We start from the raw sequence: 12,481 nt of genomic DNA on the forward strand, positions 1-12,481 counted from the left end.
ATGGAAATAAAGCTAGTAAGTTTGGATGGATGGGGTTTTATATCTTTAAAATCTGATCAGATGTATTTAGACATGATTCTAGCATGAAAATGTACTGCAGTACAATTGCTATTTAGAGAAGTCCAGTCAGGACAGCAAATCTGAGTATAAATTAAAAGACAAGAAGCCATAAAGTTTAGTATGAATTAATCTTTTATTAAATGACTACAAAAGCTACATTAAAATATGGACATTCCATAATTATTGATGGAATAGTCAGACAAAAAACAGGTAGTGAGAATCCTAAATTCATACATTAACTTTCACAAAGTTTGTAGTGCACGTTAAAGGAGGAGTCAGACAGGGCCTGATTTAATTGAGCAGTTATGAAGTGAGCACACCTTGTTCCATAACAAGTCCCACGTGGTCTCAAATTAGCTGTGATTCTTGCACTTGACTTGCTGTCATTGGGCACGTGATGAAGTTTCTCTCGTTCAGCGATGGACACAGTGCAGACGCATGCCTTTGTTTACAAACACAAAGAGGAAGTTAGTCAAGGTGTGGGTCGAAATGACTTTCAGAACAATAATTGCAGAGACAGCACCATGTACCTGTCCAGGTCATGGTTCACTTACGAATTTGAATCTGCAACAAGGTTTTAAAAATTGAGCGAACATGCCTCAATGAATTGCATAACTATAATTACATCCAGTACAGATTTAAAACAACAAGGGAAATAATGCACATCTCATGTATGTAGCCTAAATTGAACTGCTAAATTAAAATATAGCTACAAAAACAGCCAGCTGTAACAACTGTTCTTATGTGCCCTGCAGCCTGTGCTCTACTAAACTGAGTGCTAAAAGCATGAGCTGTTCTCAGCTAAAGTCACCTCAGGCAACAAGAGCACTCTCGTCCTTTAGTGTCTCGCTCTCGTCTCTCAGGAGCGCTCAAAATACCACTTCGCCCTGCTGTGGCGCTCACTTTGGTACTGTCTGAACAACATCTTGCACTTAAAATTCACTCAGAAAATAATTATGTTCAATGAACTTGCTTTGAATGAAAACATTCCCATTGAATGAAGCCCATTGAATGGAATCAAAAATTTGAATGGATCCGTTCTAGTCTTACTAGATACTGTACAATCAATATGAAAACGAATATGACTGACCACAGCATATTTAATCATGTACACTGCCTGTGGTCCTCTGATGAAGACATTAGTGGAAAGTTTTAATAATAATATATAATGTAATATAATTAGGGCGACTGTTATTAGGACATCACAAAAGATTTGTCAACACAGAAAACACTTCACAACTGTATAGGATTTTCTTTTTGTTTACGAAAGTGTGGTTTATGTCAGCTGCAAGTGCAGGGCGCCTGTCAGAGAAGATGAGGTGACGTTCTTTTGAGCACTATTCACACCCAACGGTTATTCAGGAAAAACATTCTCTGAATGCACCTCGTGAAACATGGATTCGGTCTTACGAACTTTTAGCATTGTGTCAGCTGATTTAGATTATTATGTGTGAGGTACAGAGAATGCAAAGACGGTGCTTACTTTGAAGACAAGGAGAGCTCGCGTGCACGGGGGAGGAGCTCTGCTCGTTCTGTCCGTCAGCGCAGCAGTCGTCTCCCTCCTTCATTTTACAGTTGAATGGTGGCTAGAACCATAGATATACATAATAAAGGCTTTATTATGTATATCTATGGCTAGAACGGCTCCAGGTTCAAAGGTCAATACGGAATGGATTAATCTGCGTTGTTATTTTGACAGCCCCAAATATAATATAATAAAATTATTATTTGAAATATTATTATTAATCAATATTTTAATGCTATAATTTAACAGTTACTGAGTCATCGTTCTGACGTAGAACCTGGAAGCACTTCACTGTATGTACAACGTAAACAGTGTAGGAGACTGACAGGGTAGAGAACAAATTGTTGAATAAAGTTTTTATTTTTGTTTTGTTTTTGCGCACAAAAGTTTTGTGGCTTCGTAACATTAAGGTTGAACCACTGTAGTCACATGGACTATTTTAACAATGACCTTGAATGTGGTAATTATGTTGCTTTCTATGAGGGATTTAAAAAAAACCTCTCGGATTTCATCAAAAATATCTTAATTTGTGTTCTGAAGATGAACGCATGCCTTATGGGTTTGGAACGACATGAAGGTGAGTAATGACAGAATTTTCATTTTTGGGTGAACCATACCTTTTAAAAGTGTTTTCTATCCAAAGAGCATCACAAATTCATCAGCTGATATGCTTCCACATCACTACATCCACAAGCCCAGTGGTGGTTAAACGGCATGCTAAGCATGCTTTCAGATTAAAAATGCTATACCAGTGTCTCTTTCAAGCTCCCCAGCTCCGCTGTACAGCCTGAGAGCTCTGCAGTCCATCATATGCAGCAGTTGCTGATGGGAGTATGTGTGTCCGTACCAGCTGCTTCCCACCGCACACTCTCGGGGGTTCGGCGCAATTGTGTTTAAGCAGATTATACTGAAGAGTTTAGCCATGCTGGATTTAGCCGTTTGTCGGTTTTGTGAGGTGCAGAAGGCACAGCGAGAGCCATTGAGACGGAGCAGCCTGGTGGACAATGGAGGTGTAGAATGGGCAGAAATACTTATCTCTTCTGTCACTTGATGGACAGAAATGAGATCCGACAGCCATTAATTCACATATTCAAACAGACTTAACATCAATGACACCAAATGCCATTGGTTCTTATGTGTAAGATTGAGTATACAAAATAATTCTCCTCTATTCCTCACACAAAAAAATATTCTACAGCTTAAAATGAATTAAAATGTAGTGCACAGGTTGTATTAGCAACTTTTATGGTGCTTTTTTTGTCCTTTATAGGCACTGCATGGAAAAGAGCAGTGTGAACATTCTTCACAATTTCTCCTTTTGTGTTACATTGAAAAAATTAAGTCTTATGGTTTTGTGATTCTCTATAAATGTACTGCTGTTGGTTAAAAGTATGTGGGAAAAAAAAAAATGGAAAGGCTAGTAAGGACCTAATTTAAGCACCTTTGCAGATGATGGGTTAACCAAATATCTATAATTCCTTGATTCATTAACAGAAGAACCTTCCTGGCCTCTTGACAGCATAACATTGCCCAAGTGTGACTTTGACATCAACGTACGTGAAAGTGTTGGAATGAAGTGACAAAGCCCTAAAGATAAAGCATGTAACAACAACAACATATAAAGCTACGTAACTGCTTGAATACCGGACATCACACAAACAAAATTGCCATTGGGTCCAAAACTCTGAGAGCACAATAAAAATATGGCATTTGTGTCAATTAAAGGAACACTCCACTTTTTTTGAAAATAGGCATTTTCCAACTCCCCTAGAGTTAAACAGTTGAGTTTTACAGACTTGGAGATCGGCTGAATGGATTTGAAAACGGTAAAATTCAACTTTTAACTCTAGGGGAGTTGGAAAAAGAGCCTATTTTCAAAAAAAAGTAGAGTGTTCCTTTAAATATGGTAAAAAAAAAACATTTTTAGTATTCTGAAATATTTAAATATGTATGCTGTCATTAAAGTAAATACTAAGAAACTCATGTAAACTTCAAGTAATCTAATATTTCCCCCCAAAAAGCAGCAATTATCGGGTTTCAAGTGCTATATGGCCTTTAAGCACATGCGTAAAAGGTATTATGTTTTATTTAGCAAGTCTGTAACTATCTCATTTTGTAAAATACTATTTACAGCCAATACAGGCATTTTATCATAGGAAATATATAGTTTTTACATCTTTTTAACAGTTATAGCCCTCTAGTAGGGCTGTAAGTCAAACAGGCCCGGCCTCAAACTTCACTGGCCAATGGCGGACATGTTTTCTGTCCTCATAGACAATCGTGGCACCTCGGACAAAGACACTGCATGCAAATTTTCAAGTCAATCAGACTAACGCTGAAGTAGTTATAGCCATTTTCATGTTTTTTTCCCTGTTATAGTGCCACCAAGTGACCAACCGCCGCATCCTTTTTCACAGAACCCTTTTTGGCGGCCCTTAGGGACCGTGAATCAAAAAATTTTTATATTTTTTTTGATAATTATTGACAATCAGACTCCAGAGAATCTTGCTGCACTGGTTTGGTTCCGATCGGGCCAAAAACCTAGGACTAGTTCACAAAAGTATGTTTTTCAAAATTTTTGTCCGTCTTGAGCCAAGGATTCCAACGATATAAGACACTTGAGCTATACGGCTAACAGTTTAAGAGTTATGAGCCATTTTGTTCTTTTGACTGCTGTAGCGCCCCTGTCAGGCCGCTCGGGGCGAGTCTTGGTGACATTGTTGATGGCGTGAGAACTATCAGTTCTCAAAGCTTCAAGTCTCTATGACTTTACGGTTTTGGTCCGCCCGATCACTTTTAGGGCAGAATGCTGATCAATTACAATAGGGTTTCAGCGCTATATGCTTGAACCCCTAATAAAAAGAAAAGCATGCACAGTAAAAAGCTTTTCACTAATGGGCTCAGACTTTTGGACCCTGTAGATGTAATTGCGGCTGCACTAATTATCAATATTCATGCTTAAATTACACTTAGGTGGCTAAACCTCATTTAGTATTCATGTGGTCACAATGGTAGTGAGCTTGAATAGTGGTTTTGGTGGACCTTGTACTGTACTGTATTTGAGAAGCCATTAACTACTCTGACAAAGCCAGAAACTGCACCTGGGGTCAGTTAAAGATATGCAAACATATTCAAACAATTTCAAACATAACTGCACTGAAGAATTACAATATATATATATATATATATATATATATATATATATATATATATATATATATATATATATATATATATATATATATGAATATGAATGTGTAGAAAGAGAAGGATTCTGGACAGAAACTTGAAGTGGCATCTTTACAACTCTTCAAAAGAAATAAAGGGCAGCACATTGATTGTGTGCGTGTCTGTGAGACAGAGCAAGATCCGGACCGTTCCTCTTGGTTGGGAAATATTTGCATAGTTAAAGAATATGAAATGGCCAAAGTCCAAAGACCCGCACTGCTCATTTAGTATCACCAACCTCAACCAAAGGTCCAACCTTCAGATTTCCATCAATACAGATATTAACTTTGCATAACCAACATTTAATATTTATATAACTGCTCTCTTGCAAAACCTTCTTGCAAAGTCTACTTTTTAATATAGCATATTTTGGCTAAAAAACTAAGGAAGAATGGCACGTATCAATCCCAGATGAGGCAAACCCAGAATTCACTGCGACGAGCTTTTTGATTTCATTCGAATCCTAAAAGTATCAATAAAACATTCCAATTTAGATCTTAGCAACATGCTAATGTCAAACTCTATTGGAATAAAATACTCAAGTGACCTGTGCATTTTAAGTTGTCATATTTCTAATCAGTCGAGAAGTTAATTTCTACTAGTCTTTGGAAGAGAGCTAAACTATTACTCATCTGTGTAAGTTATATTGAAAACAAATGAGTAAACTTTAAAAACTTCGCACGGACTCGGGTTTCGAACACGATGGGAAAAATCCCTAATGATCCGCTCTGCTGGGACAGACACAAACTTTTAAACAGCAGGGTGATGCTGGGAAATCAGGCGCTAACCTATGAATAAGTAAACGCCACTCCGGCTCTGTGTTGTTAATCGTGGGAGTTCATACGACACGCACTTCACTTGGGATTTGATCCTAGCACATCTTTCCTCAGTGTTATTTATGCAATATCTATAGCACAGCCACCAACACGGTCACTTGAATCTCCATGTGATCAGATAAGATCAGCATTTCCCTGATCAACTTTCCTACTTACGCTCACTGTTGTTACGCAACTATCGCACCTGAGCAAACGACAAAGGCTATCGCACGTCTATCCAACAGCCCGGCACGAACCTACACGCATAGACAACTGTGTGCTGTATTTCAACCCATGTATCCCATCAATACATTGTCAGGGTTGCCAGATATGCTGTAATCCTTCCCCCTGGGAGCCCCTGGAAACTAGATACAGAAGAGGAAGATCAAACACTGGGCATTGGATCACATGTCTTTGCTGTTTGTTCGGAGCGTGACGCACACATGGCATACAGGGACAGAGGATTTTCCCATACCCTCCCTCACTCTGGCTCTTTTCAGAGGTGGGACGTCTGGTAATCACAAGATTAGGAAAAGAACCACACTACAGATCCAGCCAGGTTTGTGAAGATAGTGAGCTGTGGTGAGGAAGAAAACACTGAAAAAAATTCCACTTGAAGCACTGTTAACTTCAAAGAAGAACAAAAGTAGTAGTTATCCTCTGATAAACTACTTGTACAAGAAAAAACCTCACTGAGCAACAAAAATCATGTCCATTGCTAACATCTGGTAAAAGTATATGAGCTTCCAGAGCTGTTTGGAACAGTTTACCAATGGAAAGAAGCACAAGTGGAAAATATAAAGTATATTTTATATACTACAATTTAAATGAACTTAAATTCAAAACAAGATAAAAACAATACAAAGCAAACAAAACCAAGTGAAGCAGAATAACAAAACAAATTGTATGCGGTTATTGGACACCTCTGAAGCCAAAAGGAAACCTTCAGACTAAATTTCCTTTATGCTGAATAGTTTCATTGTGTTTACATTTTATGTGCCACAAGGGCCAAACTTACTGGAAGAAAACCGAGCCTGCATAAAAGTTTCTCTTCACATGATTCTCTATGAATGTGAAAAAAGAAAAATGTAGTTTTACCACTTTTATGCTTCAAAGCCGTAATTAACATGTTCCTGGCATGGATTCAGGAACCTCATTTTGAACCCCATATTAACTGCATTATTGGTTTACGAGAGGATTAACATTCTCAGAAGGTGATGCTGAAACTAAAGGAACAACATGTTTTTTAGGGCAGGAACACACCAAGCCGACGCCGATGAACTAGTGGCGACGAAAGTGGACTGCGGGGTTGGCCCGCGTCGGCAGCGTCTGTGTCCAAAGTTGCCCTGACGCACCAAACCAACGCTTGACAGCCAACGACCAAGTACCACGACCGTTCTGCACCTGCGTAAGATGAAATGCCTTTCCGTACCAGCAGGTGGCAGTCGCTGAACAGCCAATCAGAATGATCAGATGGCCTGACGAGCTATGACGCCGATTCAACATGTCGAATTGGCCGAAATAAACAGTCGAGGACCAACTTCAGCCGACGGTGCGAAACACACTGAGGAAACTTAGTCGGCCGACGGACAAAAACTGCCGGACCGTCGACTTGGTGTGTTCCTGCCTTTAAACACATGCACAGACACGAACTTAAAGTCGACGTGAAACAGAAGTTGCGATAGTCTTCCCTATTGTGGTGTATATCCAAGTGAAATGGCTTCTCGAACAAGAAAAAAAATGTAGGGTGGGACTTGATTTTGTCCATTGGGAATTGATTGGATGGTTGTGGTTTGCTATTGGTTGATCTCATGTGAGTGACAGGTTGCTCCGCCCTCACACCAGTAAACACGTTATCAGAGAAGTCATTGCAAAAGGGAGGGGAGGTTATTTTGATTAAAGATTACGAGGGCACATGAATTAAAAAATTATGCACACAGATCAATTATTTATAATAAGTACTGCAATTTTGATTTCATGGTGACATTAAGAGAACGACCTTTGCAACAACTTTCAAGTCCCAGTCAAGGAAAGTTTCACGGTCTTCCCTGACATCATTACAAGTGCTACAAAGGACAGTGCAAAGGCACCGGGGAGGTGGATGTTAAAAGTTAAAAGGCCAGATGCTTGTTTTCATAGCTGGTGTGACTCATCTGCTCCGGTGTCAGCTCCTTCCATAGAAGGGGGCAGGTGGAAATGGCAGGACATTGGCCTCTGGGGGCCTGAGGGTTTAAATACAGCCTGCTGACATAACTGACCGGAGATCAACGCTTCTGCTTCATTTTTCCACCACACCTGCAGCTTTTTCGCCTGATCCCAGAGGGTAAAGATGCTGGATGCAAAACGGTGACACAGTCGGGGCCCAAAAAAAAGGCATAATAACAATTTATTTTCGTTCTCATAAAGGCTCATAAGCTATCTTATTTTGAGATTGGCTAAAGATTATATTATATATTATTAGTGTAAATATAAAATTGTTAGTGTTTTTTTAACAAATATCTATATATCTGTATATCTGTATATCTATCTATATCTATATATCTATATCTATATCTATATCTATATATATATATATATATATATATTTTATGTTTTAGTAGCTATTAAAAAATGTAAATATAATATAATACACAATATGTACAAGCCCTGACATTATTTCTTCCTCACTAAGATCAAACTAATCCAAAGTCCCTAAAACTCCCATTTAAGTTTCATTTTCCATGGTTCCCTGCGTTTTCATTTAAATCCTTTTCCACTGTAAAGAATCCATACGGTCGCATTAATCACTTTCAATGTGGGGGATTCAGCCCAGATTAAACTATCATTATAACCAACTCGTCTTCAACAAGTACACAAACCTGCCAAACCAAACTGACGTGGCCACCTGTCAGTTTAATCCGATCCCAAAGGAGAAAGAATGTTAAAACACATTAATTATTGCTGAACAAATGTTTATGATAGAGGATCAAATGTCTTCACTGCGGCTACACAAAGCAAAGATGTATTAATCTTGAATGTAAATGATTAAGTACCTGCTTTGGGTTTCTTGACAGTCATCATTCTTGCTGTTCTCTGGCTGCACAAATGTTTGAGCTGGTGTTTGCTGAGATCTAGAGCTGCGATTCTTCAGCAGGAGGGAAGTTCCTCGTCCGGATTGACCTCGACTCCTTCTGCGAGCCACTTTACCCACGGGCCCTGACCTCACCCGCCAGATTGAAGAATTGGAGCTGTGAAGAGTCAGAAATCAGTACTCAAAACTCAGGGACAAAGAGCGACGCCCAAATGTATTTGGTCATACAGTGTAAACAGACTTAAAATGTACTTATTTTATTGCATCTGCAAACAAATAATGAGACCTTTCCACCTCCTTTTGCTTCTAACTGCATGATTTTTACACTGAAGTAACAGGACACCATACACTGATTTACACCTGCAGTCCTGAATGATACACCCTGTTTACTGTAATCACACAAACACACACACACCCCCTCATACAATTACACTGCATCACAAAACACAGCATAGCTACACTAGTGATCATCACTGTGTAACAGATGACTAGACAAAGTTCAACACATTAGTATGGAAATTGCTAGTGACTAACAACTAGTACTGACTAATGAACATTACTGTTTAAATAAACCAGATGTTTGTACGTATTTTTTCTGTAAATAATCATTAAAGTCATGTGAAACACTGAAATTTCTAAACGTTTCGAAACACTTATGACGTAAAGAAGCCTCGTTTACTGAAACCACGTGACTTTGGCAGTTTGATACGCGCTCCGAACCACTGATTCGAAACAAAAGATTTGTAAAGCCTCAAAGCTTCATGAAGCAGTGTTTTGAATTCTCACACAAACCGATCATTTCGTGTCTTAGGACATCAATGTGTCGTCACGAGCCACAGGGTTTAATTTGGATTTGTCTGTGCATGTTTTTTTTTTTACTCTTATAGATGGAGTTCCCACTGACATGCATTATACGACTGACAGATGGCAACGGTTGGAGTTAAAAATCATCATTTGTGTTCTACTGAAGAAACAAAGTCACCTACATCTTGGATGCCCTGGGGGTAAGCAGATAAACATCAAATTTTCATTTTTGGGAGAACTATCCTTTTAATTATCTTGCTGTCAATGGAGGCCTCACTGAGCCATTGGATTTTATCAAAAATATCTTAATTTGTGTTCCAAAGATGAACGAAGGTCTTAAGGGTGTGGAACTACATGAGGGTGAGTAATAAATGACAGAATTTTCTAAACTACAACTAAAAATGTATTTGTTATTTTAATATTACTTGTATACTATTTAGGGATGCTCGCATTGACCGTTTAACCGTTAACCGAAAGTAAGAATTTTAACCGATTAATACTATCAGTTAAACGATTTTTTTGTTTTTTTTGCTGCATGGTTAAAGAAAAATATGCTATATATATACATATATGCTTATTTGTTAACTCACCGGGCGTTTCACACGTGCCAGACATATTTCGCTAAGCAACAAGCAAAATGAAGCGAGCGAAAAGAAGTACTGACCATTTCCAAGCAATCGATCACAGCGTGCTAACGTTTTAGGACAGGTCGATGGTATATAAATCGTGGCCGAACGTTAGCGTTTGTCAATCAAGCAAAACCGTCCATTCAGAAACCGAGAAATTTGACACTTTAAGGTAAGAGGCTGATCTCTCAGATTGACGCGCGAGCTGGCTTGACTGAAGGATTTGTAGTTTATGGACTGTTTTGAGTTAAAAGCATTGATGGCATCAATAAAAGAGAAATCTAAAAGCGAAACGAAAATTATTGCCTCGACCGGCGACACAGTGGGGAGGACGCACGAGAGGAGACCTGCGCGTTTAATTGGTATGTGTATGCTACTGTAATACTGCATAATACAAAGCTTATCAGTGGCATGCACTTTGATCACGAAAGTGAAAGTGCCTTTTGCGGTCGCATAGCGGTGCCCCCGCGTTCCCATTTCTCTCGATGTGAACCGTGAGCTCCAGTCCATTACAATTCAGGGCCATGGTATACTTCATTTCCCGCATTCCGCTTAGTCTCGTGCGCGAGCCTTTCAAAGAAACTCCTTTGCCCATGAGCGCGGAAAGACGCGTTCGGTGTGCACACGTGCACCGTCCGTGGTCATAACAATAACAATCCTTGAGGTAGGCCTGCTATTTTTATTTGACGGAAAAAATGTCTAAAATACCGGTTGTTAAAAGCTTCAATGGATTCACCGTGTTTTTGTTTTGTCATCTTAATTTGTTAAACATTTAAGTGAAAAATATTTAGTGTAGGCCTATTTATTTTATGCCTTTTATTTAAATTATTTTTTTCTGCTATCAGAAACGCTGCAGGTGCGTGACAATTTGATAATGTGAATCCAGGTTCTGTTGTTTATCTGTTCTATGCTGCTGTTTGCATGTTAAAATAAACCCGTGGAAGACACAGACACTCGTCAATTGTATTTTTTATTTAATGTCATATTATATAGGCTATACAATATTATAATCTTATCAGTTAACGGTTAATAATCGGATAACGAGCGTCGGTTGTCGGTCGAGAAATTTAACCGAAATGAGCATCCCTAATACTATTATAGTATTTACTCATATTTGGAATTAGTTTTTATTTTTATTATTTGCCATTTTAATTTTAGTTTAAGTCATTTTGTTATGTAAACAGTTTTATGTTTTTAATATTTCTATTTATCTTTAATTTATTTTATTTCTTTAGTACTTTTATTTTATTTAATTGTCAAGGCAACATTTCAAATTTTCACTAATTTTAAGTTTTTTAAATTTTAAATTCAATTAACTATCATTTCAATTAATAGTTTTAGCTAATAATAACAACACTGCTTAATTTAAGATATGTTAGCTGAAAACAAGTCTAAATACCTTAGGCAGAATGTATCTTGTTTGAAGATCAAGATGCTTTTTCATAACTAGTGTTTGCTACCTAATATGATGCAAAATACTATGCTAGAGTATCCTGATCTTTTGTCCTGAAATACTTTCTATAAAGTATTTCAACGTAATTTCTCATACCATATTTATGTAAATCTGGATTTTCTGACTTCCTTAAAACTTCTGACTCGCCAATGAATATCTGTATTTCAACACAGCCTGTGCTCCAGGCATTTAGGCCTGGTTTTCTGGGATCAGAGTGAAGTGATGAAAACCTGAGCTGGGTGTTTGGACACACACAGAGAAACAGCCCCATTATTTCCTCATTATGTCAAATTAGAAAATCCATGCGCTGACCCTCGGTGACCCCATTCGGTCTCAAGAATCATTCTATTGACAATAAAGCAGAAGCTGCTGGGAATGACATGTATACTATGCGTAAACTATCCAATTTTTTTCAGGAGAAAGCTTTGCAATATAGAAAACCAACCAGGGTGTTCAAATGTACATAATTTCAATTCCACAATTATTTCAAACCTTGTGGAACAATGGGACACTACATTGGATGCAGCCATCTTGAAATATTATCAACTATTTTAAATCTAAATATATACATAGTTCAGTCATGAAACTCTAGATGGCACAGGCTGATGGGTCTTTAACACAAGCTGATGATAATTACAGCAACTACTTGGCACAAGCTGATTAGTTCATGTCAATGAGCTTGCTGCTCACACATTTATATGGCTGGTTACATTCACTATAGCAGTTTGCTTCAGCGTTCCTCTAAAACCCTCCACCTTCCCCAGCTCCACCTGTATAGATCTGCTATGGGTTATTGATATATTTATCATTACCATGATAAAAATCTTCAGAGAGCTTTACTTACCCTCAAGCCATCCTAGGTGTATATGACTTTCTTCATTTTGAAGAACATAATCGCAG

At 38.2% G+C, this 12,481-nt stretch overlaps 1 protein-coding gene across 2 annotated transcripts in view; it reads right to left on the minus strand.

The window, feature by feature from the left end:
- Positions 1-219: 219 nt before the first annotated feature.
- si:ch211-266k8.4 (carabin) overlaps positions 220-12,481 on the minus strand; it is a 46,708-nt gene continuing 34,446 nt past the window's right edge. For both annotated transcript variants that reach the window (XM_067379944.1, XM_067379943.1), the window contains 2 exons: positions 8,661-8,855; positions 220-502 (listed from right to left, as the gene is read on the minus strand). In XM_067379944.1, coding sequence (XP_067236045.1) covers positions 409-502; positions 8,661-8,855 — 289 coding nt within the window. In that variant the 3' untranslated portion in view covers positions 220-408. The remainder of the gene's footprint in view (positions 503-8,660; positions 8,856-12,481) is intronic.

This window comes from Chanodichthys erythropterus, chromosome 24, assembly GCF_024489055.1.
Source record: "Chanodichthys erythropterus isolate Z2021 chromosome 24, ASM2448905v1, whole genome shotgun sequence".
Taxonomy (NCBI): domain Eukaryota; kingdom Metazoa; phylum Chordata; class Actinopteri; order Cypriniformes; family Xenocyprididae; genus Chanodichthys; species Chanodichthys erythropterus.